General features: G+C 59.7%; 5 protein-coding genes across 8 annotated transcripts in view; 1 reads left to right on the forward strand and 4 right to left on the reverse strand.

Moving 5' to 3' along the window:
• Positions 1-1033: 1033 nt before the first annotated feature.
• Positions 1034-8582, reverse strand: Rgl2 (ral guanine nucleotide dissociation stimulator like 2). The gene is made up of 18 exons (XM_035451437.1): positions 8577-8582; positions 7348-8391; positions 6162-6245; positions 5717-5895; positions 5564-5614; positions 5179-5476; positions 4673-4924; positions 4449-4552; positions 4284-4368; positions 4133-4201; positions 3925-3999; positions 3172-3204; positions 2945-3066; positions 2748-2843; positions 2560-2668; positions 2179-2472; positions 1757-1871; positions 1034-1662 (listed from the first exon to the last, which is right to left on the reverse strand). Exons 1-18 carry the CDS (start codon positions 8580-8582, stop codon positions 1451-1453), a joined length of 3228 nt encoding a protein of 1075 aa, XP_035307328.1. The 3' UTR covers positions 1034-1450.
• A 345-nt stretch (positions 8583-8927) lies between these two features.
• Tapbp (TAP binding protein) lies at positions 8928-14551 on the reverse strand. Its single transcript, XM_027388971.2, has 8 exons — positions 14369-14551; positions 14061-14231; positions 13587-13847; positions 11529-11927; positions 11106-11447; positions 10941-11030; positions 10776-10840; positions 8928-9375 (listed from the first exon to the last, which is right to left on the reverse strand). The coding sequence occupies exons 1-8, from the start codon at positions 14403-14405 to the stop codon at positions 9364-9366; spliced, it is 1377 nt and encodes a 458-aa protein (XP_027244772.1). The 5' UTR covers positions 14406-14551; the 3' UTR covers positions 8928-9363.
• A 147-nt stretch (positions 14552-14698) lies between these two features.
• Positions 14699-17516, reverse strand: LOC113832527 (zinc finger and BTB domain-containing protein 22-like). The gene is given in 3 exon segments (XM_027388972.2): positions 14699-16141; positions 16179-16254; positions 16257-17516. Coding segments are annotated over 3 exon segments (1902 nt in total). The 5' UTR covers positions 17121-17516; the 3' UTR covers positions 14699-15179.
• An 834-nt stretch (positions 17517-18350) lies between these two features.
• Positions 18351-24005, reverse strand: Daxx (death domain associated protein). 4 transcript variants are annotated; one of them, XM_027388975.2, is made up of 8 exons: positions 23870-24005; positions 22388-22610; positions 21282-22113; positions 20986-21197; positions 20567-20777; positions 20042-20450; positions 19705-19906; positions 18518-18577 (listed from the first exon to the last, which is right to left on the reverse strand). In XM_027388975.2, the coding sequence occupies exons 2-8, from the start codon at positions 22592-22594 to the stop codon at positions 18518-18520; spliced, it is 2133 nt and encodes a 710-aa protein (XP_027244776.1). In that variant the 5' UTR covers positions 22595-22610; positions 23870-24005. The 4 variants fall into 4 exon arrangements, with proteins under 4 accessions (XP_027244775.1, XP_027244776.1, XP_027244774.1 ...); XM_027388973.2 differs by lacking the exon at positions 23870-24005 and adding an exon at positions 23581-23735; XM_027388974.1 differs by lacking the exon at positions 23870-24005 and having other exon boundaries at positions 18351-18577; positions 22388-22594.
• A 77-nt stretch (positions 24006-24082) lies between these two features.
• Positions 24083-25718, forward strand: part of Kifc1 (kinesin family member C1) — a 29816-nt gene continuing 28180 nt past the window's right edge. The window contains exon 1 of the mRNA XM_035451845.1: positions 24083-24325. The gene's annotated coding sequence lies outside the window, so the exon portion shown is untranslated. The remainder of the gene's footprint in view (positions 24326-25718) is intronic.

Consider the following 25718-nt stretch of genomic DNA (forward strand, 5'->3'; position numbering starts at 1 on the left):
GGAATCTCTGGCCGTGTTTCAGTGGTGGTTTTCCTGGTGCTGAGAACTAAAATCCGGGTCTTCTTGCCTATGTGCCTTCTTTTGAGTCTGAAATGTCTCAAGCTGTTTCTTGCCTGTTCATATAACCCTTTATCTTCCCTTATGTTGGCTGGTGCAACCCTGAGATGGGAAATATAACCTTAGGATGCAATGTAGTGTGTTGTTAAGTGTCAGTTTAGCCATAGAACCCAGTTCTCTAGCCTGAGAGCCCAGGATATGATGTGGTCACCCAAGAGCACTTGTCCCCAAAGGGCCCTAGATCATTAGCTTGTCTTCACCGCTGTCTTAGCATTGGTTTGAATCTAACTTGTTTGTTTTGGTTTGTTTGAGACAGGGTTTCTCTGTGTAGCTCTGGCTATCGTAGATCTCGCTCGCTCTGTAGACTAGGCTGGCCTCAAATTCAGAGATCCTCCTGCCTCTGCTTCCTGAGTGCTGGGGGTTAAAGGTGTGCACCACCACCACCACCACCAGGCTGAATGTAACTTTTATATTTTTTTAAAGGTTTTATTTATTCATTATGTATACAGTCTTCTGCCTGCATGACAGCAGAGGGCACCAGATTTCATCCAAGGTGGTTGTGAGCCACCATGTGGTTGTCGGGAATTGAACTCAGGACCTCTGAAAGCACAGTCAGTGATCTTAACCACTGAGTCATCTCTGCACAAAATTGTTCTTTCATTTCTTTGTCCCAAATTATTTCTTAGACTCTATCTTGAGGGACATCTGAAGTGACCTCTGTCCTTCAGGAGCCCCTGCTCCTTAAGGTCTGTGACAAGAGAAAGCAGTCTATAAAGGAGCCAGGAGTGAAGGTCACCAGGTTAACTGTCACCTGTACCTTGCTCTCAGGTCCCAGAGCCAAGCTTGTGCACGCTGCCAAGCAGGTCACCACTGAGCTATGCCAGGGACCTGGGAGTGGAGTCACTGGTGCTTGTTCTCTGCCTCCTTTCAACCCACTCTAGTACCCAGTTGTGTGCACTGAAGGATGGGAACAGAATTCAGGTAGTGTTTTGGTTTATTATAGTGTTGTCACAGTGACAAGAACCCCCCGGGTGGACAAGAAAGTCCCAACAGAACGTCTTGTCATTGTCCTCTGCCCTGGGCTCAGAGCCTCTGGGCCTTTCCTTGGCCCTTCACAGGCTAGCATGTGGCAGGAGCTAGCACTCTTCTCAACACTGACGGTACGCCACATTCCCCAGAGGTGGAAGCCATATGCAGGGATCCAATGTGGCTATATGACCACCAGTCCCACGGGGTTGGCTTTCGAGGTGGTTTGGTAAACAAATGGCACTTGGCTGGCCCGGAGCTGCTGGCCACCTTTCGGGCTTTCTGCCCTGGAGTGATGGCTACCACTGGTGGCTGCTCACACCTGGTGTGAGTGCTGTGATTTCTGTAAACCAACAGGACTTCATCCTCAGAACAGGGCCCGTGCAATCTTCCTCCCTGTGGCCTTAATCCTGGGAAAGGAGCCCCCTCCTCCCTCGCTTGGGGGAGTTCCTGAGGCAGAGGGGCCGGTGTGGGCCCCTGGCGTGGCAACAGAGGTCCTTCTGCGCTGCCGTAGGAGGAAATCGTGAGATGAGCCATCCATAGCATAGAAGACGTTAGCGGAGGGCGGGATGGTTAGCTCTGTGGGTTCAGACGTAGTGTCAAGCATTCGTCCTCCCCCCACTTCCCGGTGCCAGGTGACAACACACCCTTCCCTCTTCCCCTGGCTGCTCACCTCGCTCCCCGGGCAGCAGCTGTACCAGCTCAAACTCTGAAGCCACTGCAGAGTCACGATTGTTTTTCTTAAGGACACGGCTAATGACACTGGGAGCCTTGTCCTGGCTTGTCACCTTGGAAGAGAGACCAGAAGAGAAGTGAGTATACCACGGTGGCCTGTTTCCTATCCTTCCAACCCAGCCAAAAAGAGGTCACCTGTGTCCAATGCTTTAAAATGAACAGGAAACCCCATATGGTGGTTGCCAGTGCCCCATAAGCCAGCCCACACGGTGCCCGGTACAACAAGGATGCTTCCCTGCAGGAAAACTGGCTGCTACAGTGTCCCACGGAAGCTACAATTGAGTCCTGGCTGCCCAAACCCGGCACTGATGTCTGATACAGCCAGGTCCTTCCCACCTGCCCAGCCCCAGGGTCCCTCACCAAGATGCTCTTGTAGACGCTGCCGTCTTCTCCCAGCTCCATCTGGACTCGGATAATTCGGCAATCAGAGGACTCTGGTCCGGATACCCCTCCCCCATATCCAGCACTCCTAGAGGCCCCCTCTCCTGTGCCCCCGCTCAGTGGAGATCCACAGGACGCTGAACGGCGGTGACCTCGGGAAGGCCTAGGGGAGGAGGCTGGAGGAGACAGGTGGCTAGGGCCAGCAGCACCGTGCAAGGAGGGGCTGCTTTCCAGGGCAGAGTCCAGAGATGAGACGGACGGCCACTTCATGTGCTGGGGGCAAACAGGTGAGGTCGTGAAGGGAGGGAGACAAAGAAAAAGGTCTAGGTGTAGTCAGAGTTAAGATCTGAGTGGACTCACCTGGGCCAGCCGGGTCAGCAGAGGCGCGGGGGTTCCGGGTGCCTCATCTCCAACACTGGGCCGATCCCAGGACACAAGAGGGGTGGGGCCTCCAACAGAGCCCAGAACTCTGGAGAGGCAGGAAATTAGACAACACAGGGGCAATGGCAAGTCCCCGGGAAACCAGCCCCAGCCGGCAGTGCTCCTACTCTGTCCACTGTGAGACCACTAGCGTCGGCCGAAGCATCCGTGCAGCCGGAGAGTCACTGGTACCAGGTGGTTCCACGTCACAGGACACACGGTGACTGGAAAGCATAGTCATGGGTGGAGGTCACAACATGCCACCAACACATCACACCCACGTCCCCCAACCTGAGCCCTAGAACCCAACCACCCAGCCAGTCACCTCTGAGCTTCAGTTAATGGCTGGAGGCCCTGGAGCCATTGTTGGATATCGGGGTCAGGTCGGAGGTCATAGCCACGACATTCGTTCTGGAGGCGCAGCAGCTCCGAAAGGACAGCAAACTCCTGGGAAGGAGCCCTCAAACTGCAGGAGCCAAAACTCAGGGACCCCTGAGTTTGCCTCCCTCTCCCCATTCCTGGGACAGACAGGGAGCCCCGTAGTCATCTTACCTTCCTCCGCTTGTCAAAATTAATGTAGCCGTTCTGCAAGGGCAGAAGGAGAGGGGTGAAAGCGCTAACCCTGCTCGGGCACAGAGCACCCGCTCTCCCCAAACACAGCCAGTGCAGGAGCCACTCAGACCCTGGGAGTCCACCCTCTCCCTCCCATTCATATCCCAGCCCAAACTCGTCATGAGACAAGGTCTCACTGTGTGTAGCCTTGGCTGGCCTAGAACTCACTATGTAGCCCAGGCTGCCCTCTTCCCCCTGAGTACAGTGCTGGGATCCCAGGTGACGCTCAGCTCCACCCAAGGCTTTAAATTCCTGTCTAAGAGAAAGCATCTAACTTCTAGATGAGACATTGGGCTCACGGCAGGCACAGAACTTCCTGGACGCCTCAGTATTTTCCTTTGTCTGCAGTACTGGGGGTGGAACCCAGGCTCTTGAGCATGCTCGGAGGCCCTCACACTCTTTGCACATTTAATAGCCTGCGTATGCATTTACCCCTCCCATTAGATAACAGGACATACACAGACAGACCCCTGAAGTACAGAGGTTGGGAGGTTGGACTATGTGCCAGGGTAACAGAACCTGGCTCCAGAAACTCTGCTGCTTCTGCCCTGTAGCCTCTCTGTGGAAGGGTGTCTGTCTGACCCTTAGGTGCACTTGTCAAGCCTTCCAGAACAGAGTCCTCCCTGCCCTCCCTTCTTCCCTCCCCCCCCTCTCTGTCTCTCACACGCACGCACGCACACACCAACCACTGACCTCCAACTCATCCTTGGAGGCTGCATCCAGCATCACGAGATCCTTCAGGAAGGTCCCTAGGTATGGAACCACACCCTGCAGAGGGGTCAGGGTCAGACTCCTGTCAGGACACAGCTTTTCTCTCCCTTCCCTCCACACAGAACTGTCTTCATTCACCTCACCGGGTGAGCCGAGCCGAGGCGCCCCTTCCAGTCCCAGGGTCACTCACCCCACCCCTGGAGCCAGACCTTGGGGCTTTCTTGGAGTGTGGCTCTGCAGGGGGCTGCAGCTTCACTTCCTGGTGGTGACAAACAAGGTGACAGGAGGAGGGGGCTGGGCGGGGGCTGGGGAAGGGCTGGGGAAGGCAATACTAGCCTCACCTGCGTGAGGAGCTCTCTGCTCTGAGAATAATTGTCCTCCTCTGAGAAAATCTGGCACAGGCTGGAAAAGACTCTGAGGCTGTCCCTAGGGGGAAAGAGCGGGGCTCTGAGCACAGGCCTGGCTCAGCTTCTGCACCCAGGCTTCAGGCACTTGGGGTCTCCCACCTGGCTGCTTCCCCCCAGGCTGCCCGAAGCCTGTGGACAGGGCTGGACTGCAGGGCCGACACGACAGCATAGACTGAGGAGAAGTTCCGAAGCAGACGGCACTCCTGTGAGGACGGAAAACCCAGAGTCAAGGCTGTGGGCCCTCCCCACACCACCACCGTCCCCAGCCAGCAGGGCGGGGCCTCCCCACGCCACCGTCCCAGCCAGCAGGACTGCTCTCTTACCTCCGCCACACGGATCCACTTCTCCAAGAGCCGGGCCCTCTGCGGGGGTCGGAGTGGCCTCACGGTCACCTCACCTGGCCCCTCTCCAATTGAGGTGGCCCCCAGCACGGAGCTGACTACTGCCCCTGCCACCTTGTTGAACTGTGTGACAGTCGCTCGGACAGATGGGCAGAGGTGAGAATGTCCTGGCCGGTCTCTGTGACCCCACAGGCCTCCCAGACACTGAGAGGGGATCAGATTGAGAAACAGCTCCTGCAGGGCAGAGGTCACAGGTTAAAACTTATAGTCAAGCCAGGCAGGTTCCCAGTATCAGGGATCTGAGGCTCTTAAGTGACCAGGGACCAGCAGGGCACACAGCTCGAGGATAACAGCCAAGGGGAGGAGGGAAGGGAGGAAGGCCAGAGCAGAAGATGGAAGAAGAGCTCCAGGAAGCAAGGAAAGGATCTGGAGCCAAGGAGAGGTTAGTAAGGGGTCAGAGAGCACAGGGTCAAAGGTCAAGGTCTCACCGCATCTAGCAGGGTCAGCTGTTCGGCCAAGTGGTCAGCGAGGAACACCAGGACATCCGTGGGGTCAGCAGGGGAATCGCCAGGAAGGGCCAGGGGCTTAGGAAGGTTGGGGGCCCGGGGATCTACCCGGGCCCGGAGGTTTCGGATGAGGTCAGCACTGCCCCCCCCAACACCCTCCTGTGCTGCATACCCTGTCCGAAGCAAGAAGCTCTCAAGCCGGTCAAGCTGACCCTTGACCTCAGAGCCAAAATCCTCAGGGTGAGAGGCCAGCCAGGTTGAAAGCACGGAGATGGCTACCCTGGGAGAAGGGGAACCAGCCGAGGGTCAGAGGTCCAACCTCAGCTTCCTCAGAGGGGACTGACTGAGGTGGTCAGGGGCCACTCACCCTGTGGTCCTCTCTAGCTCACCAGGAGGCTGCGACTCGAGGGCTTCCAGCCTGGGGATGAGGAGAGGGTCTACCTATGCGGCCTTTTCAACCCCCGGGCGCTGTGAGGGCTCACAGGAAGTCCAGGAGGCCCCTCAACCCTTGGTCCCTCACCTGTCAGCCACAAGCCCAAGCAGGGCAGGCGTGGAGGTGAAGGCCCGGTGGGTGGCCAGCAAGGCTGGAGTGAAAGTCACGTCAACCCCTGACGTCCGGGCATCCAACAGGTATCTGACCAGGGCCTCCAGAGTGCCAGCGCGGAGCCGCCGGGAGGAACGAGGCGGGGGCAGGGGGGCCTGGAGAACACGGAGGGTGCTCACTGACCTCAGTCTCACTGCTCCATGTCCAGCATAATCCGGACTTAGCTCTTTTTTTTTTTCTTTCTTTTTCTTTTTTTTTTTTTTTTTTTTTTGCCAAGGTTCAGAAAGGACAGGGTCCATGGCTTAAATCACACCACTCGGGGTCCTAGACTCCAGCCCTCCAGCCTAGTGTTCTGGCCAAAAAGAGAGAAAAAAAAGCCAAAGAAAGGGTCAGAGGTGAGAAGTCAAAATCATGATCTCACCAAGGGATCAAGAGGCCGATACTGGCGGCTTGTGACAGTAAAGGTGGCACCATCCTCCTCCTCATCCCACACAGACACAGGAGCCTGGAGGAGCAAGCAAGAGGAAGTCAGGCCCACAGCACCTCAGTCCCCGGTCCCCAGCCACTGTTCCCCAGGCCCTGCTCCTCCCTTTGTACCCCTCACCTGTGATGGCAGGGGACAATACCAGCGAGTACGAGGGGTAGAGGGTGCTGGTGACCCCAGGTCTACCCCCCACTGGGGCTCAGACAGCCCCCCAACCGCCTCAGAGCTCGGTGGGGCAGAGGAGGCTGCAGGCTCACGCCCAAATCCCCTTCCCCCCACAGCTGAGCCCAACACGGCCGAAAAGGCAGGGCGCCAGGAGAGGCACAAAGCCAAAGGCAGGAGAGACCTGAAGCAGGGAGAAGCCGAAACTTCACACGCCCGTCACAGGCCGTCACATGCCCCGCCCTCCCTGACTGAACCAGAGGAGCCCAAAGCGAGTCTTCTCCATAGACCGACTGACTGACTCCCTTTCCCCAGTCTCCCGAACGCCAGTGCGGCGTCCACTAGATCCCAGCACCGGGACCCTCTGGAGGCGGCGGCTCGGATCCCAGGCACAAGAAGGGGAAGTGAGGATGGCGGTGGGGCAGCGACAGACTCAGAGTCATGTGGCCCTAGCCCCTCCCCCGACCAATCCCGAAAAACCAGCCTTGCGGGTCACCTAACTTCACCCGTGCGGGGACCCAGGCCGGAGTCGGTCCGGGGCCTCCTGGGCTCCGAGTCTGACTTCCAGACCCTCGCGGGGCCCCCAGCCCTGCTGCTGGCCACGACGGCTGTCCCTAAGGACGGAGGTGACCGCTGTCCCGCTAGGCCGGGACCGTCTCTCCAGGTGTGCCACCCGAGGCTCGCTGCCCGCACTCGCGCACTGGGGGCGGGGGAAGGGGCGGCGAAACCTGAGGTTTCCCTCCCGAATCCTAGAGGCCGAGGCGCTGGTTACCATGGAAACAAACCCCTCCCCGCCAAACAAGCCGGGGGTGGGGTGGGTGGGGTGGGTGGGGACGGGAGGCAGCGCTCAGACGGAGGCAGGCGCCGGCCGAGCCCCGCAGGCGAGCGGCCGTCCCGGGCCACACGGACCGACAGGGAGGGGAGCGCCTCGGACACCCCGCCACCCGCGCGTCCTCCTCACCTCTGCGTCCTCCTCCTCCTCCTCCTCCTCCTCCTGCCCCCCGCCCTCGGCCCGGCCACCGGGGTCCCCACCCTCTTCGGGGTCCCGACTCCGGAAGCCGCTCAGCACGACTCCCCGGGGGGGCTCGTGTCCAGAAGCAGCCGCAGGGGCCGCGGAGCATGGCCGGGTGCAGCGGGCGAGCGGGCGAGCGGGCGGGCGGGCGGCGGGCGAGCCGCGCGGGCTCAGGCCATGGGGGCGCCGGCGGAGACGCGGGCGGCGGGCGGGCGGGTGGGGCCGGGCGGCCGGGGCCCCGCGGCGGGGTCGGGGGGGGAAGCCGAGGTCCGGCCCGGGGTCGGGGTCGGGGTCGGCGGGTGCTCCGCTCTGGCCTGCTCGGGAGGGGCGAGCGAGCGGCTGGCGGTCCCGGGGCTGCGCTCCCGCCGGGCTCTCCGGGCCTCCGCCTTTCCGCTTCCCCCGCCCGCCGCCCGCCCGCCCGCCCGCCCGCCGGCCGGCCGGAGCCAGGAAGGGAAGGAAGTGAGGGCGGGAGCCAGGGCGGCCGCCGCGGGCAGTGCGGGCAGTGCGGGCCGGACCCCGCCCAACCCGCCGTCCCCGCGACCCGACCCGGGGACTCGGGAGCCCGCGCACCGCAGCGCAGACGCGCGGGACACCGGGGCCCTGACGCAGGCCCCGCGGGAGGGCGAGCGCGGAGCTGCCAATCTCTAACGACAGCGCGCCCGGGTGGGGGGCCCGGTCCCCGCGGGCGACACTGCCCACCCGGCTCCGAGTGCACCCCAGCGAGTCCGCCCCGGGTTTTCCGGGCCGCCCTTGGGCCCGCCCGCCCTCGGGACGGGGCCGGAAGCCGGCCGGAGAGGCGCCCGCGGCGGCGTTTCCGTCGCCCGGGTTCCGCTCTGGTCCGTCGCCCCCCGAGTCCGGGTCTCTCGGTGCGCGCGCAGTTCCTGCGGTGCCGGTGTCGCCCCGGCATGGGGGGATCGGGGAGACCGGGGAAAGGCGGGGCCGGGAGGCGACCCAGAGGCTCGCTGTGCTCGCAAAGACGGCGGGACGAGAGACCTGCTTGGAAACTTTATTGGCACACGAACAGACAGGTGCCCCCCCGGGAGGGGGGGGACGGGGACTCCGGGACCGTCGTGAGCCGCCCCAGAGCCCCCAGCACAGCACGATGACACTGTGACCTCTCGTGCTACGACCCTCTAATGCAGTTTCTCATTTTGTAGTGAGCACAACCACCAAATTACTTTCATTGCTACTTAATAATTGTAATTTTGCTGTTTTGAATTCTAATGTTTCATAACATCTGATGTTTCCGATGGTTTTACAGGGGTCGTGACCTACGGGTTAAGAACCGCTGCTCTAGATTTTACAGTGGCGCTTCTTAACCCCGTGGCTCTGAGCGACTGCATAGTGTGTATATTATAAATATATATATATATCGTAAATATATATATTTATATATGTATACTTTTTAGTTTTTCAAGACAGGGTTTCTCTGTAGCTTCAGAGCCTGCCCTGGAACTCACTCTGGAGACCAGGCTGGTCTCAAACACAGAAATCCGCCTGCCTCTGCCTCCAGAGTGTGGCTGTCTGGCTTTTTTTTTTTTTTTTTTTTTTTTAGTTTCAATAGCTGTAGCCCACATAACAAAAACTCTCTGGGCTTCTTGGTCATTTTTAACATGTATCAGGACCCAAAAGTTTGAGAACCACTGCCCTAGAATCTTAAGAATGCTAGATGTATGCTTAAACAAAAAAATTAACAATCATCGAGGCACAGTGGCCAATGCCTTTGGGTTACTCCAGGGAGGCAGAGGCAGGCGGATCTCTGGGACTTCGAGGCTGGCCTGGTTGGTTTGGTGAGGCCCAAGCCAGCCAGGGCTAAAACAAGAAAACAACAACAAAAGTAAGACATAGAAAACCCCAGCCACTGGATGGAAGGAGAAGACGACTTGAAGGGATGACGTTTAGGGGAGGAGCTCCTGGAGTCGTTTGGGGCAAAACTGAGAGTGGCGTCCACTGATCTGAGTTTCTTTACTGTGACTTCTGCAAGAGAAGAAAGAAGTGGAGAATTTGAATTTAGGCGTAGAGTGAGTTCCTCCTGGTTAATCTAGAAACATCCTCATGGTGCTGGCATTTCCCACCTGCCAGACACAGTGTTGAGTATTCTACAAGAGAGGGGCCATCTTCTCAAAGGCCCTTTGGGTCATCTGAGGTCAAGCAGACTCTACTCCTGGGCTGCACTCTGAGCTTTGGAATTTCTTACATTGTTTACATGTTTAAATACTCTGGGTATGTAATATTCAAGCCTTAATGCAGGCTGCACAATGGTCCCCCTGGCCATTGTTCTTTCACAATTTGAGAGTTTTCCTCCACGACGGTCCCTTTACTTTGATGGTACCCTACTTCACTCTGCAATAAATTCTGATTGTCTTCTGCACTTAAAAACTTATGCTGGTCAGATGGCTCAGCAGGAGGTCAATTGCAGGAGGCTGATGTGGGATTCCACAAGGTTGTAGAGAAAACTGGTTCCAGAGCTACCCTCTGACATCCAACCACATGTGGTACACATTCATATACATACAAAATAAAATATCTAAAAAGGGGGACAGACTGCTGGGGTGGCTGTGTGTGTGTGTGTGGGGGGTCCCAAGAACCACATGACAGGAGGAAGAAACAACTCAAGTTGTTCTTTGACCTCCATGGTGTGTGCATGCCCATACCAATAAATAAATGTAATTTCTAAATTACAAAAGAAAGGCTATTGACTGAGTGCAATAACATTCCTGTAATCCCAGCACTTGGAAAGTGGAGGCAGAAGGATGGAGATTTTAAGATTGTCCTCAATAAGCAGGGTGTGGTGGTGTGAGCCCCATTTAATCTCCAAACTGATGGAGGCAGGGCGGGCAGATCTCTTGGTTTGAGGCCAGCCAGGTCTACAGAGAAACTTTGTCTTGAAAAACCAAAGACAAAGAAATAAAACATCCTCAACCATGTGTCAAGTTTGCAGTCAGCCTGGGCTACATGAGACCTATCTCAACAAAAATTTAATAAATGTATTGTTATTTTGCCTGTTTTATTTTACTCCTTCTCTTACCCCATCAGCCGAGGTTTCCATGTGGCAACCTAGAACTCAAGATTCCGCCTCAGTCTCAAGTGAGTGCTGTGCCTAGAAGCATAGCCCAGCACACCTAGCATTTTTTTTTTAATGTAGATACTAATTATTTCAGTTTATGTGTGTGACTTATATCTCTAACAGACTGAACTGCACCCTAGGAAAAAGACCCAGACTGAAAAGTCTGAGGCAAGCTATAGTTAGAACAAAGGATTTAGACCAGGTCTGTGTGAAGTCTACCCCTGTGGCTGCTTGCCATGCCAGCAGCCAGAGTCCCACCACGGACTAAGGAGGCACAAGGAGGGAAAGACCCAGAGACCGGCACTGTTACCTTTGAGTCCAGGCTGGCAGCTGTTACCGTCACCTTTGAGTCTTCACGGAAGGTCACGTAGGCAGCTACGGGAAAAGTTGGAGGGGGAGGGGCGTGAGTGGGAGGGGGGCGAGACTTCAGAGAGTAGGGGGGAATGTCCTGTGGAGCCGAGCCGTTCACACTTACCCATCCAGCCCAGTGCCTTGATGAGTCCCAGGAGGAGGAAAGCGGACAGGAACAGGCCTATGCTGTCCTCGACTGAAGGCCCAGAGAGGCCTAGCAAGGGAAACAGTGAAAATGAGCTTGGTGTTTTCTGAGGTTCCGCCCTGGTTCCGAGGTTCTCCAGGTTACCTGCCACTTCCAGGGTGACTTCAGCACTGCGACCCGATGCGGGCAGGCTGGGGTGGTGGACCCGACAGGCATAGCGGACTCCATGCTGCTGGGCAGTGACTGGGGGGAGCCGCAGGTGCCCGGCCTGGCTGACAGAGCCATCAGAATGGTGGCGGACGGTGGAGAGCCACGTCCCCCCCTCAGCCTTTCTGGAACCGCCTTCTGGACCACCTCTGAGCTCCCACTCCACCTCCAGGCCTTCCGCAGGGTAGAAATGGGACACGAGGCAGAGCAGCTCCGGGGGTGCCTCTCCTGGGGCAGCCCACACAAGGGGTGCTGGTGTCAGAGACACTTTGGGGGACTCTGAAGAAAGAATAGGAAAGTGAGGGATCCCCCTGGATTTGTCCCCTGGCTTCCCTCCCCCCTGCCATGTCCCTCACTCACTGTGCACAGTCAGCTGCAGGGAGACCTGTCCTTGCAGATAGGGCAGGTGCACAGTAGCCAGGTAGACACCCTCCTGAAACGGTTTCACAGCTGGCAGCCAGAAGGTCCCGTTCCCAGTCCACGGGCCCCAGGGCTCATTGTCATCCCAAGAAGCAAATGCCACAGCCTTTTCTTGGGCTGGTGGCATTTCCTCAACCAGCCCAGGAGTCGCAGCCAGCAGCAGGTGACCTTTGCCCCTGTGCTGGCGTCGCCACTCCAGCCCAAAGGGAGGGGGACCTGTGGCCGGAGACAGAGCATCTTCCGGAGTCGGGGGCATGTAGGCAAAGCTCAGGTCCATCACTGCATCTTTTCCCAGTTGGATCCGAGGGGCAGGACTGTGGGTGAGGACAGTCAGCACCACTGGGCATTGGGAGAGAGCGGAGAAAGGGAAGGTAGAGGCGCAGAGCTGTGGGCCTGGCCAAGCTCCAGCTGACCTGCCCCTCAGAGACATTTGTAACACTACCTCCAGGCCCTCCCTTTACTCTGGTTCTAAGCCAACGTAGCTAAGAATGTACAGGGAGTCTAGGGGCAAACCAAGGGGATGTGTGTATGTGGGGCGGAGATATGGCCCTGGTCAGTCTGTGCTGAACACTCTACAGTTCTCAAGTTCTGGAGGTCCAAGATCTAAGGGCACATCTAAAAAATTTTTTATGTGTATGAGTGTCTGCATGTATGTAAATGCACCCTGCGTGTGCAGTACCCAAGGAGGCCAGAAGAGGGCACTGGATCCCCTAGAATTAGAGTTACAGGTGGCTGTGAGCCATCATGTAGGCACTAGTGCCCTTTTTTTTTTTTTTTTTTTTTTTTGGTTTTTCGAGACAGGGTTTCTCTGTGTCGCTTTGGAGCCTATCCTGGCACTCACTCTGTAGACCAGGCTGGCCTCGAACTCACAGAGATTCGCCTGCCTCTGCCTCCCGAGTGCTGGGATTAAAGGCGTGAGCCACTTACACCTGGCCACACACACACTCTCTCTCTCTCTTTCTCTCGCTCTCTCTCTCCCTCTCCCTCTCCCTCTCTCTCTCTCCATACACACAAACACACACACACTTTTTTTTTTTACACAAACTTTTTTTTTTCTTTTTACTGAGACAAAGACTCACTCTGGCCCAGGCTATCTTGAAACTCATTATGTAGGCTAACCTAGTCTAGAACTTGACTGATTCTCTTCAGCCTCCCAAGTCCGTTCTTTCGTGTGTGTGTGTGTGTGTGTGTGTGTGTGTGTGTGTGTGTGTGGTGGTGGGAGTGACTAACAGGTGTGGTGCTAATGACTGAACCTAGGGCCTCATACATGCCAGCAAGTACTCTGACACTGAACTATCTTGTTTGAAAGTCTCGTGTAGCCCATGCTGTCATGGAGTTCTCAAGTGCTAGCATTACAGGCTTGCCCCTCCAACCCTGACATAGTAGACCCACACAGGGTAGGCCATAATGGGTCTAACCACTGAACGACACCCTCAGCCCATCCTAATCTCCAGAAAGAAACGGAAGCTGGACATAGCGGCTCATACTGGTAACCCTAGCACACAGGAGACTCAGGCAGGAGGATGGCCATGAGCTCCAGACAAGCATGAGACCCAGCCAAGTGCTGAACCCCTTGGAACTCAGCGTCATCGCGCTATTCAGTAAGTGGCCTTGGCAGAATCCTCCTCTTTGCCTCGTCCCTTCTGACCACTAAAGGCCGCTATTAACGGACAACAGACCGCGGACGGGAGCCAAGGGGGAATTTCCTTGCCTGGCTGGTTGTCGCTAGGCTCTGGAAACCACCATGACTTCCCCAACCCTCTGCAAAGCCCCACCCCGAAACCACAGTTGATTTCAGTTTTACTCTTGGCCTGCAAAGAAAGGTGAAGATAAACACTCTAACAAACAGCCTCGCTTAACAAAAAAAAATATATATATATACCGAACCCCAGCTGGAGAGATGTCGCATTCAAATCTACTGGGCCAGTGGCTTCCGGCCGACCTAGACCCCGGTTAAAAACTGCCCACCCATCTCCTCCGGCGCCTCTCCAGGGCTACCTGTTGCCATGGTGATGAGGACGGGCTCCCGCTGGGGCTCGGGCTGAGGTCGCAGCAGGCTGGAGAGGCTGAAGACCGTGCTGGACACGCTGACCAGCAGCCAGTCCCCGTCCAGGGCCCGCGGGCAGCTCTGCTGCGGCGTCAGATGTCTGGCCCAGGTCGCCGAGGCGGGGAACGGGATGAAGCGGCTCATCTCGCAGTGTGGTGCGGGGGCGCCCGAGGGGTACCGCCTGAAGGCAGCCAGGAGCATTCCCGCTGGGTCTGCGGGACGGGCGGGACCGAGAGGACGCAACTGTAGCCCCGGCTGGAAACGTGCGTGCGGATTGTGCACAGACCAGACCGGAATGCACGTGCTAGCGAAGCAGCGAGACACAGGGGCGGTCCAGACTTATTCACAAGGGGGAAACTGAGGCCCAGGGTCCCTCCGTGAGCTAAAGGGGAGGCGGTAGATGCAGGCGAGTACCGAAGACTCACCATCCACCTTGAAGTACAGCTTAGGGTCAAGGTGTGGCCGGGGCGGAGGACCCCTGGGTCCTGGGCGCAGCAGCAATGCGGCAGGCTTCTTGTTCAGGCCGCCCCGACCCGCGTCTTCCACGAACCAGCACTCAATCGCCTCCGGCCCGGCAGAGACGGCGGGCAGCAGGCCTGGGGGAGAGGGCGCCGGTGACAAGTGGCCAGCATGCCCGCCCAACGACCTCCCTTCGGGCCCGAGGGACAAGGGGCCACCTCCCTGTCCTTCCCAGGGTGCCCTTTCCTTCTTGTTGGAAACGGGGTCCGCTCACCCAAAGCCACAGCGAGGAGCAGCCGCAGAGGCTTCATGGCGCGGCCGTCTCTACTCTAAGTCTCCTCCCCCTTTCGCTTTCATTTTCCTCCAAAGGCCGGCGGGAGGGGACCGGAACTCCCGCGCAGGTCAGGTGAGGCTCGACGGACTGCACTGACATCGCGAGCGAACCCGCCTCCGGTCCCCCGGCCCTCCGCGCTCGCCCGCGCTCCTGGGTCTCCCAGGCTCCTCCCTCTCGGCGCCGCCTCCCTCAGAACCGTTCCTCCCGCCTTCTCCGGCCTCCAGACAGGTGCCAGGTCCCAGCAAACATAGGGGTGGTCGGGAAGCCAAGCGAAGTGACCAATAAATACTTTAATCACCGTTAAGAATTAAAACCTATACTAATTAAAACCCGGTCCTTGTCTCCGCCCACTTCCATGAAAGCCCAACTGGGGAGGGGAGGGGAGGGGAGGGGCGGGGAGGGGTGGGATGGGGTGGGATGGGGTGGTGCAGAAGTAAGGGGCGCGCCCTCCAGGAGGGGAAGGGTAAAACTCAAAAGGCCTCGTCCCACGACACAAGCACAGACCAGGCACAAACTAGCACAACCTGACCGTTGACCCTGCGACTCCGGGATGCTCAAAATGCCCCTGTGCATCCCGTCGGTGGAGGCGGGGCGCCGGTGTGCCCGGGGGAGAGGAAAGGCTTAGCTCCGGAGACACCGGGAGGGGGGGAGGGAGGGAGGGAGGGAGGGGCTGAGGGACCGAACCTGTGCCCTCTCCGGGATATGTACAAGTCCCCAGAGGGAAGGGAAGGAACCGGGGCCAGGATGCCCGTCAGTGCGCTCCTCCGCCCCCTCCGAAATCCATCTCCACCTTGTGCACGCCAGGTGGGGACCAGACACGCCTGTGGGACGGGGGCGTGGCCGAATTGGCCTCGTCGCCGCTGCCCCCACCCACTCCGGAGCACTCCCGCTTGGGTTGCAGGCCTGGCCCGGTAGGAGCCCCGGGTCCCGGTCCGGGTCCGGGCCCGGCCATGCGGTGCCGGCGCTCACAGTGTCCCCGGTGCCGCATGAAGCTGTCCCGCCACATGAACTTCTTGGCGCAGACGCTGCACTCGTAGGGCTTGAGGCCCGTGTGCGTCTTCATGTGCTCCGTCAGGTGGTGCTTCATCTTGAACTTTTTGTTGCACACGGGGCAGTCGAAGGGCCGCAGGTTGAGGTGCATGTTCACGTGGCGGTCCCGCATGCTCTTGTGTGAGAAGGCCTTGCCGCAGTGGCACACGAAGATCTTGCTGCCGTCCGTCCCCGCAGGGGCCCCGCCGCAGCCGCCGGCGAGGCCCAGACCCGCCGCGCAGGGCCCGCCCAGGGCCACCGCCCCGTGCTCGCCCGAGTGCCCGGGAGGCTGGCCCGGCGCCTGCGACGACGAGGACGGGAAAACCAAGATCTGGTTGCCCGACACGTCCATCGGGAGGAGGGGGCGTGGCGGGTGGGGGGGCGCGTAGGAGGACGGGGCGGGCCCCCCCGGGTCCTCCAGCCCCGCCGCGGCGCCCCCGGGCTCGTAGTGGCCGAAGTCATTGGAGGACTCGCAGAAGTTGACCTGCTCCTCGCCGCGGTCCGCGGGCTCGGCGCTCAGGGTCCGCACGTCGCTGATGCTGAGCGTGGCCTCGGGCTCTCCCCCCGCAGGGACCCCGGGGCCACCCCCCAGCTCCTCGTCCTCGTCGTCCTCACACGTCAGCACCAGATCCTCCTCCTCGTCCTCGTCCTCCAGGTCTGCGTCCTGCTGCACCAGAGCCGCCGCCGCCGGGGCCGCCGCCGCGGGGCCGGGCCGGGGCGGGGGCGGGGCAGTGTCGGCCGGGCTTCACGTAGACCCAGTGCTTCTGCGGCCCCGCCCGGGCCCCCCCGGCCCCCCCCGACCCCCCCGCGGCCTCCGCAGCCCGGGCCCCCTCCCGTCCCCGCCCTCGTCGCACAGCTCGTCCGCCTCCAGCAGCAGCTTCCCCGAGGTGACACCCGCGCTGCCCACCCCGGGCACCGGGAACACCGGGCCCGCGTCCCGCCGGCTCGCACAGCCCACGACCACGGCGGAGGCCACGAAGGCGTCCTGGGAGGAGGAGGAGAAGTCGGCCGAGTCCCGGGGGCTGAAGTAGTTGCTGCTGCTGGGGGACTGGCTGTCGCTGGCGCGGCTGGAGCTGTGCGCGCGCGCGGAGCCCGGGACCGGGGCGGCCGCTGCTCCCGACGGCACCGAGGCGCGGGCCCGGGCGCGAGGGCGCGCGGCGGCGGCGGCGGTGACCGTGGCGGGGGCCGAGGTCCTCCCCTCCCGCAGGAGCTCGGTGCACTTGTCCACGATGTGCCACATCTGCAGGACCGAGCCCACCGTGAGGAAGTTGACGATGTCGGCGGCCGCCATGCTGAGGCGGCCCGTGTAGGCCGAGGCCAGCACCGTCTCGAAGGCGCCCGGGTCCATGACGCTGGGCAGCGAGATGGAGGTCATGCCTTTGAGGAGGACCTGGTCGTGGAAGTAGGGCGAGGAGGCGGCCAGCACGGCGCGGTGGGCGCGGAACTCCCGGCCCTGCACCCGGATGGACACGTCGCAGAGCTGGCCCTGCAGGCGCTGCTGGTTGAGGGACTCGAGGAGGGCGCTCGTCACCTCAGGGAAGGACACGTGCACCACGGCGGCCGCGGGCAGCGCCAGGGGCAGCGGCGGCGCCGCCAGCGGGAGAGGCAGCGGGAGGGTCGCCGTCGCCGCCACCGCCGAGCCGGGGGACAGGGCGGGCTCCATGTCTGCGGGAGCGGGAGGCGCCCCCGCCAAGGGACAGGGCACAGGGCACACGGCCGGGCGAGCACAGGGCACACGGCCGGGCGAGCACAGGGCACACGGCCGGGCGGGCACAGGGCGGGGCGGCCGGGGTCTCTGGGGAGAGAGCAGGACGGCTGTTTAGAGTCTCAGCCCTTCGCGGCGCAACGACGCCGTGCGCGCCTCAACCGTCCCGGGAGCGCGGGGCCGGGCGGGCGTCCCTCCCACCCCGAGGGGCCGCCGGGGCGCGGGAGGCCGGCGTCGGGCACCCGAGCGCGGCCATCCTCGGGGCGGGGCCGGGGAGACGGACGGGGGAGAGGGACGGGGGCGCCCTGCCCGGGGACGGCCCGGGGGACGAGGGCCGGCTGCAGTGCCTGCGCCCCGACGGCCGACCGGCCTTTTGAAACGCGCGCCTCGGCGGGCGTGTCCCCTCGACGCCGGGCCCCCCCGCCGCCCCCGCCCAGCCCGGGCTCCGCCCCCTGCCTGCGCGACCCCGCCTCGCGCCTGCCCCGCCCCCGGACCCGCCCCCGCCGCGGCGCCCCGGACGCGCCCCCCCCCGGCCGAGGGGGGCCCCGCGCTCCCCCTCACCCGCGCGCCGGCCCCCCTCACTCGCGGGCCGGAGCCGCAGCCCGGCCCCTCCCGCCGCCATCTTGTGCCGACTCCCTCCGCCGCCGCCGCCTCCGCTCCGCCTCCCGGACCCGCGGCCTTAAAGGCGCAGGCCGGCACCCCGCCCGTGCCGCCGCGCGGAGTCGACCGACGCACGCGCTTCCCCTTTAAAGGGCCGGCCGCCCCTCCCTCTTAAAGGCGCCGGCCCCCTCCGCCGCCCAGGACGCGGGACTTGATTGGGCCTCGGCCCGCGTCCCCTTTAATCCCGCCCGCTGCCTCTCCGCTGACGGCCGGTACCGGCTTCCGCCGCTCGGGCTCCACCCCCGGCTCGCGGGATCTAACCGCCCTCTCCCCGGCGAATGACAGCACCCCGAGGCCCCGCCTCCCTGGGGATTGGCCGAGCCAGCCGGACGGAGCCGGCCCCCACGGGCCTTTCACTCAACCGCTGCAAGGCTGAGCCAAGCGGCTCCGGGAGGCCCGGGAAGCCCGCTCTCGCCTGGGCCCGGGGGAGGCTCGGGATCGCGGTGAGGACGGCGCCCCCGAGGTGCCCAGGCCAGCCCCGAACCAGGCGGCGGCTGTCACAGCAGAGACACAAGGTAAACACAAGAATACAATAAGAAAAGAAATTCATTGTTTATTAATGTGTTTGCAAAACTTAAAACATCTGGTTGTCAAAAGACACGCCACCAAAAGGGGAGGAGCGCAGTCCATCCTCTGCTCAGTCTTCTGCCCGCGGCCATCCAAAACATTGTGGAGGCAGGGCGAGCAGGAGGCCGCTAATCAGAGTCTGAGAGCACAATGATCTCCTCGGGATCACACTGCGTGGCCACACTCATCTGCAGAGAAGTCACAAGGGGACAGGCAGAGGGGAGGAGTCAGGTCCAGCCGGCGGCGGTGGCGGCGGCGGCAGCAGCACTCAGGAGGCAGAGGCAGGCGGATCTCTGAGTCTGGGGCCAGCCTGGTCTCCACAGAGTGCCAGGACAGCCAGGGCTACATGGAAAGACCCTATCTCAAGAACAAACCAAACTAGGATGGAGGTCTGGAAGAAGAGCCAGCCACTAGGAGCACTGGCTGCTTTGCAGAGGACCTGGGTTCGGTACCCAGACTCACACGGCGCGCAGCTCGCTGGCTGCCTTCTGTAACCCCCGTTCTTGAGGACCAGGCGCCCCTTCTGGACTCCACTGAACACCAGGCACAAATGTGGTACACAGACATGCATAGACGAAACACCTTTTCACATATAAGTAAACCTTTTCTTTTTTTAAGGCAGGGGTCTCACACTATGTAACCTTGGAACTCATTGTGTAGACAAGACAGTTGGCCTTGAACTTATAGAAATCTGCCTGTCTCGGGCTGGAGGGATGGCTCAGAGCTTAAGAGCACTGCCCACTCTCCAGAGGTCCTGAGTTCAATTCCCAGCAACCATATGGTGGCTCACAACCATCCGTTATGAGATCTGGTGCCCTCTTCTGGCCTGCAGGCATATATGCGGGCAGAACACTACATCACAAATAAATCTTTTTTTTTTTAAAAAAAAGGGAGCCATCAAAAAAAAAAAAAAAAAAAAAAAAGAAAAGAAAAAGAAAACTGCCAGTCTCTGCCTCCTGAGTGGTGGACTTAAAGGCATAAACTACTACGTTGTGCAAAATAAACCTAAACACACATACACCACACACACGCACGCACACACAACACAAACCTAGGATGGATAAATAGAGATGTGTGAGGTGCAATACCCCATGGAGAGGGGACAGTAAGAAATGAATTGTTGCCAGGCAGTGGTGGCACATGTCTTTAATCCCAACACTTGGGAGGCAGAGATCTCTGTGAGTTCAAGACTAGCCTGGTCCACAAAGCAAGTTCCAGGACAGCCTCCAAAGCCACCCAAAGCTATACCAAGAAACCCTGTCTCGGAAAAAAATAAAGAAATGAATTGTTAGGGAAACACAGCAGCCCAACTTACCTTATAACTACAAGGCTGGGGAGACTGAGGCTGGGGGGTTGGGGACGTCAGAGATGGAAAAGGGCTGCAGAGGGAGCTGGTCACCAGGCCATGGCTGGGAGAGTCCACCCTTGTGGAGGAATCGGCCACTGGGGAAGATCCAGTAGGCGGGGTCCACACATTCTTCCCATTTCCCTGCTGAGCCTTTTGCTTCTCTACATTGCTAAGGCAAAGAGAACAGATGGACGGGAAGGGGACCCGAAACTGCGGCTGCAGAGTGCCCAGTATCTCCCAGAAGACCCTGACCTCAGGTCTGCTACCCGAAAGCCCCAGCTCCTTGCCATCCGCCTGCTCTTACCTGTTTTCTAATGGTTCAGAATCCAGCAGCTTCTTTTCCTTCCGAGATCTCTTGCATGGGGGACCAGAATCTTGCCAAGTGTGGGAAGAGACACGCCCATTGAAGGATGTAGAGGTGACCACATCTGCCCCGTTTTCCAAGACAGTGGGGAGGGAATCTTCTGACTGTTTCCTAGAAGAGGAAATGTCCTTCTCCTCAAGGCATGGGGTGGTATCCTTGTCTTCAATCTCTAGCTGAAAACTGTGGGACAAAGGACTCTCTTCTTCTAGGAATGGCTCTTCGGGCTGTTCCCCGCTGCTCTCAGCATCTACGCTGTGAGGGTCTGGAGACGCTGCTGTCTCTGACAGTCCTTTGTTTTGCTGCTCCCCTTGTGAGTTGCTTCTACTGGGGCTCTTATCTCCTTCACTGTCTGCAAAAGAGAGAAGGGAGGGTAGCAAAAGCAACGGGAGGAGGGGGCTGTGCAAAGGAGCAGGGGGGGGAGGGAAGGCCAGCAGGGCCGCAGGGGTGCTCTGCTCACACGTGTACCTGCTCCTCCTCCTCCCTCCTCCTCTCCGGCACCCCCCTCATCTTGCTGCAGTCGTTCTAGGTCCTCATCTTCATCTTCAGTGACCTCTTCCTCCTCCTCCTCCTCCTCCTCCTCCTCCTCCTCCTCCTCCTCCTCCTCACTTTCCTCATCGTCGTCAGTGTCAGCCCTGGAGGTAGTAGGGCACTCCTGGGATGCCAGTCCACTAGGACCCTGGGGGACAAAAGCGTCTCTTGTAAGGACTAGGACTCAAACCGGGGACCTCAGGAACACTAGGTGAGAAGACCACAAACGGCCCCACCCCCAAGGACTTGGTGCTTTCACTGTTTCCACACACTGCTCCATTGGTCCCCCTCGAGTCCCTGGGGGCCAGCGCAGGGGGAGGACAAGATCTCTCTGACAGGCGCTGACCCGTCCTTACCTCACCCGAATCCAAGGAGACTTTAGGGGAGCCCGAAGAATGGGAAGTGTTGCCTAGGAGCCTGGCTCGTCTCTTCTGCCTCTCGCCCTCCTCACTCTTGTCTTGCATCATTGCATATTTGGAGATGACCTCATCCAGCCGGCTCATGGCCAAGCTCCGGTTTTCCCGAAGGCGACGAGCCAACGTGGGATCTGAGAGTGCAGGGTCAAAGCCTGTGCGAAAAAGAGAAAGCAGGGTCAGGGGCGTAGCCCACGTAACCTAAAGGACCCCTAGGAGGCATCCCAACAGCTTCCTACCTGGCTTATAGTCATCTGTGAGGTGGCAGCCAAAGTTGTAGATGAGGTCGAGGTGTCGGCGCTCCTGTAACCTGACGCCCACATCCCGGAAGGCATCCTGAGCCATGAGCTGGAGCTGCTGTCGGGGAAGGCCGAGATTGTGCCGGGTGGCCGCCCTCTCCACAGCCCTCAGCACGTCACCATAGTCAGGAAAGGCATCAGGCCCTGGCTTGTTGATGAGCCGCTCAATGCGCCTGTTGACCTCTGGGTAGCGCGTGCCACGGTAGGGGATTCTTTGCTCTATGACCCGGCCAGTCAGGGAGGAGCAGTCCTTCAACTCACACAGCCGCCCAAAGAGGTGGATCAGTTTCCGCTTCAGACGGGCCTCCTGCAGATACGTGGAGTCAGGGTCGTCCAGCTCCGAGAGATCCAACTCCTTCTCCTGCAGCCGCCGTATCTCTGCCACATACAGCGCCAGCAGCTGCTCCAAGCGCTGGATCTGCCTCCTCGAACCACGGGTCCTTGAGGCCTTGGAGGCAGTGTTCTCAGCATTTGTAAGTTCAGAGGAGGACTCTGTGGGAGGGTTATCACCAGAGGGCTTACTGGGTGTGGAGGGTGCAGGAGCCAAGTTCAGCTTCTTCTTATTTGAATGGGCTTTAAGAACAGTGCAGAGCTCATTAATGTAGACATACAGCTTAGCTGGCCGGTTCCGAGCCCGAGACAGAACCCGGGACATGATGTTGCAAAACTCTGCAGAGGCCAGAAACAGAGACTGGGCACGCTGCTGCTGTTTGTGGAGGAATGGAACCACCTCAGGGTGGTCGGATGTCTGTACCTTACACAGTTCGAGGAACTGAAGAGTTCGTGGAAAGGGTGGGAGACAGGAAGGCATTTAAAAAAAAAAATGGAATTAGTGGGAAAATCAGAACAAGAGAGCCAATCCCCCTTTCCTTCCATCTTCCCTGTCAGGTCATAGTGGTTCACACCTTTTATCCCAGCTCTCAGGAGGCAGAGGCAAGTGGAACTCTGTGGGTTCAAGGCCAGCCTCATCTAGACAGTTCCAGGCAGGCAGGGTGACACAGTGAGACCCTGTCTCAAAAACAAAAGGCGCCTTCTCTGAAGCTTACCTCTTCAAACAGCCTCTCGTTCTCCAACTTGTAGCACTTCCTGCCACCTGAGTTACGGCTTCTTCCATTCCCATGGGACTCAGAGGGACCAGAGGCTTCTGGCCCTGGTGAGACAGGACTGGAGGGGAGCTGTGAGGGCCCCGCTTGAGCAGCTGCTTCATCTTCATCGTCGTCATCCAGCACAATGATGCTGTCAGCGGAGGCCATGGGGGATCAAATCCCCCTAAGGGAGGAAGTGTTGGAAAAGTCAGAATTCTAGAACAAGGGGACCACAGGAAGAGCCCCTCCTGCAGAGCCCCACCCCAGCAGGGACCCTCAGTCCTGCCCTAACCCTCTTCAAAGCCCGTCTTCAACAACTACCAGTTTCAAGCAGTTCTGGGGAGCAAACCTCCGGATCATCTTAAATCCCCACCCTGAACTCCACCCCTCCGTCAATTTCCGGTCTGTCAGTTTTGTTTTCCCCTCTGTGTCAGCTGGGAAGTTTCTTCTTATCCCAGGACAACGTCCACACTGGCCTCTTGAGTTCCCCTGACCCTGTCTACAAAACCCAACACCCTGTCGGTTCCACCGTCTCCCTCAAACACCACAATGGAAGCGCTTCGAGCTTTTCCCTTTTTCTGTTTTTCAAGGCAGGGTTTCCCTGTGTAACAGCCCTGGCTATGCTGGCACTCGCTCTGTAGACCAGGCTGGCCTCGAACTCAAGAGCTCTGCCGCCCGAGCGCTAGGATTAGAAGGCTTGAGCCACCACCCTAAGTCCAACTCATTGACTCCAGCTGAAGCCCGTCCCCTCCTCCAGTCCCCTCCGCGTTCCACCTCCCACCGGGTTTCCTCAACCCGGGACCTGAGGGCTGGAGACCTTCACCCCGAGTCCCCGCCCTCTCACCGCACCCCGGCTCGCCCCGCAATTCTCCGCGGCCGTAACCGACAGCGAGCCCCCCGCCGAGCACGCCTGGCACCCGGGCTCCCGCCCCATCCGCGCCGGTCCCGGCTCAGCTTCCCGCCAAGGAGCCCCTCCCCCCGTTGACCAGGCCGCCTCACTCCCCTCGACTGCCAGCAAGGCAGCCCGCGGCCCCCAGGCCCCGCCGGCCCCTCGCTCTCGCCACGCCGGCCCCACCGCCACCGCCACCGCCTCCGCCTCCGCCACCGCCACTGCCACCGCCACCCCGAAACGCGCACGAGGGCCCGGCCCCCACCTCTGAAACGGTCTCTCGAGGCCGTCCTCACCGCGGATCAAAGAACCTCGCATGGTTCCCTCCGCCTTCCCTTCCCCGCAGGCCCCACGACGGACCGGAAGCCGCGGAGCTTCCGCCCACCACACCTGGGGGCGGCCATGTTGCTGTACGGAACGCGGTCCGCCCCACGAGCCGGAAGTGCCGCGTGACCAACCCACCCAGGACGCGGCTCGCGGCGCCCGAGGGGGCGGGGCCCGGGGAGGCGGGGCGGAGCCCGGGGAGGTGGGGCGCGCCATGTTGCGGTACGGACCTTCCTCGGGGAAGGCGTGGGGCTCTTCGCACCCGGAGCGGCCCGAAGCCACTCGGCCAGTCAGGAACTCCGTGCCTCGGGCCTCCCCGACGCCGTCTGGGCGAGCCCCGGCTCCTGCGAGGGGAAGGGACCCGGCCCCGCCCCCGGCCCCGGCCCCGCCCCCGCGGGGCACCTACGGAGCGGGCTCCAGGGAACGACAAAGTGAAAGCGGGTGTCCCTGCCCCGGGTTGCGGGGCAGCCTGACGCTCCCTCCTCGCGAGTCTCGGCCGCGAGCACTCCTGGCGGCCCACGCTCGCCCGCGCTCGCCCTACCCGCCCCGGGCGCTCACACGCGTGCACACCAACGAGCTCAGCCAGCTGCACAAGTGAGGAACTGTTCGCAGGCCGCCGCTGGCAGCGCCGGGACGCGAAGGGAGGCTCCTCCTCCCGGAGAGCTGCGGAGAAAAGGGGCCGGCAGGTGAGGCCCGCAGGGGTGCCCGTGGGGAAGCCGGGTCGGTGAGCACCCTGCCGCACCCCGCCTCCTGTCCGGTGCCCCAACTAGCTTACGGCATTTAAATGGGGAAAGGAAGTTCTTCAATGGTTAATCATTGATTATCATCTGAAGATGATGAATATAATTTCCTTATCCGTGGGTTTCTCAGAATGGGTTTTCCTGAGTGGATGCCTGAAATGAAGATTCCCTATCTTCTTTTTTTTTTTTTTTAATGATTTTTTTTAGGTACGAGTGCACTGTCCACATGTATGCCTGCAGGCCAGAAGAGGGCATCAGATCCTATTACAAGTGGTTGTGAGCCACCATGTGGGTGCTGGGAATTGAACTCAGGTCCTCTGGAAGACCAGCCAGTGCTCTTAACCTCTGAGCCATCTCTCCAGCCCCAAAGATTCCCTATTTTTCCACAATTATTTATTTTCTCGTGTGTGTGTGTGTGTGTGTGTGTGTGTGTGTGTGTCCCTGTAAGTCTCTGTGCACAATGTGAGTGCCTGGGAAAGTGAGAAGGGGGACCCTGCCTTTACATAGTGAAGCAGTCATCTGTAGCCCCAGTCCCCGGGCATCCAGTAGGGCGAGCTCATAATGACCATGCATGTATGCAGGCAAAACACCCATACAAAGTCAAATAGATAGACTTTTAAACAGCAGTTACACGAGCTGACAGCAAGTCCTAGGCTCTGAGAGAACTTGGAAGACTAGGAGGTTGAAAGAATAAATGTAAGAGCTGGAAGATGGAGAAAAGTGCTGAGTGGGGGTGGGGGCTTCCATGGGAGCCAGAGGGGGGTGGGGGAGTGACAATAGAGGTGACAATGACCAGAATACATTATATAATGAATACACATAAACATGAGCTTTACGCTGTCTGGTCACTTCTGTTCTTGCAATAATTCCAATTACTCAGAAGAACTTTGTCTTACGTGTGCGGGTGTTTTGCCAGCATGTATGCATCTACACCCTGTGTGTCTGATGGCCACGAAGGCCAGAAGAGTGCAACTGACCCCTGGGACAGGCGTTGTGAGCCTCATGCTGAGAGCAATAGGAAGAAGGTTTTAAGGTGGATGAGGAGCTAGGGGGATGCAGCCCTGAGCTGGAGTGGGTCTGGGAGTTTAGGGAAGCTACTGGAGGGAGGGGCCAGGATGCTCGCCTTGGGGCTTACTGTAGGGACCTGGTGGCCAGCTCTGATATGCTGAGAGGCACCACAGGTGCATGTCAACAGAGAGCCCTATGTCACTTCATCCAGAGGCAAGGGAAATAAGTCCCTTTTGCAGATAGGAACCTGCTTCACAAGTTCCTGAGGAATTCTGGCTTTTATCTAACTTCCAGAAACCCTGCTATTGTCCAGTTTGAGGAGGGCCAAGAT

The sequence above is a fragment of the Cricetulus griseus genome (genome assembly GCF_003668045.3).
Source record: "Cricetulus griseus strain 17A/GY chromosome 1 unlocalized genomic scaffold, alternate assembly CriGri-PICRH-1.0 chr1_0, whole genome shotgun sequence".
Classification (NCBI taxonomy): domain Eukaryota; kingdom Metazoa; phylum Chordata; class Mammalia; order Rodentia; family Cricetidae; genus Cricetulus; species Cricetulus griseus.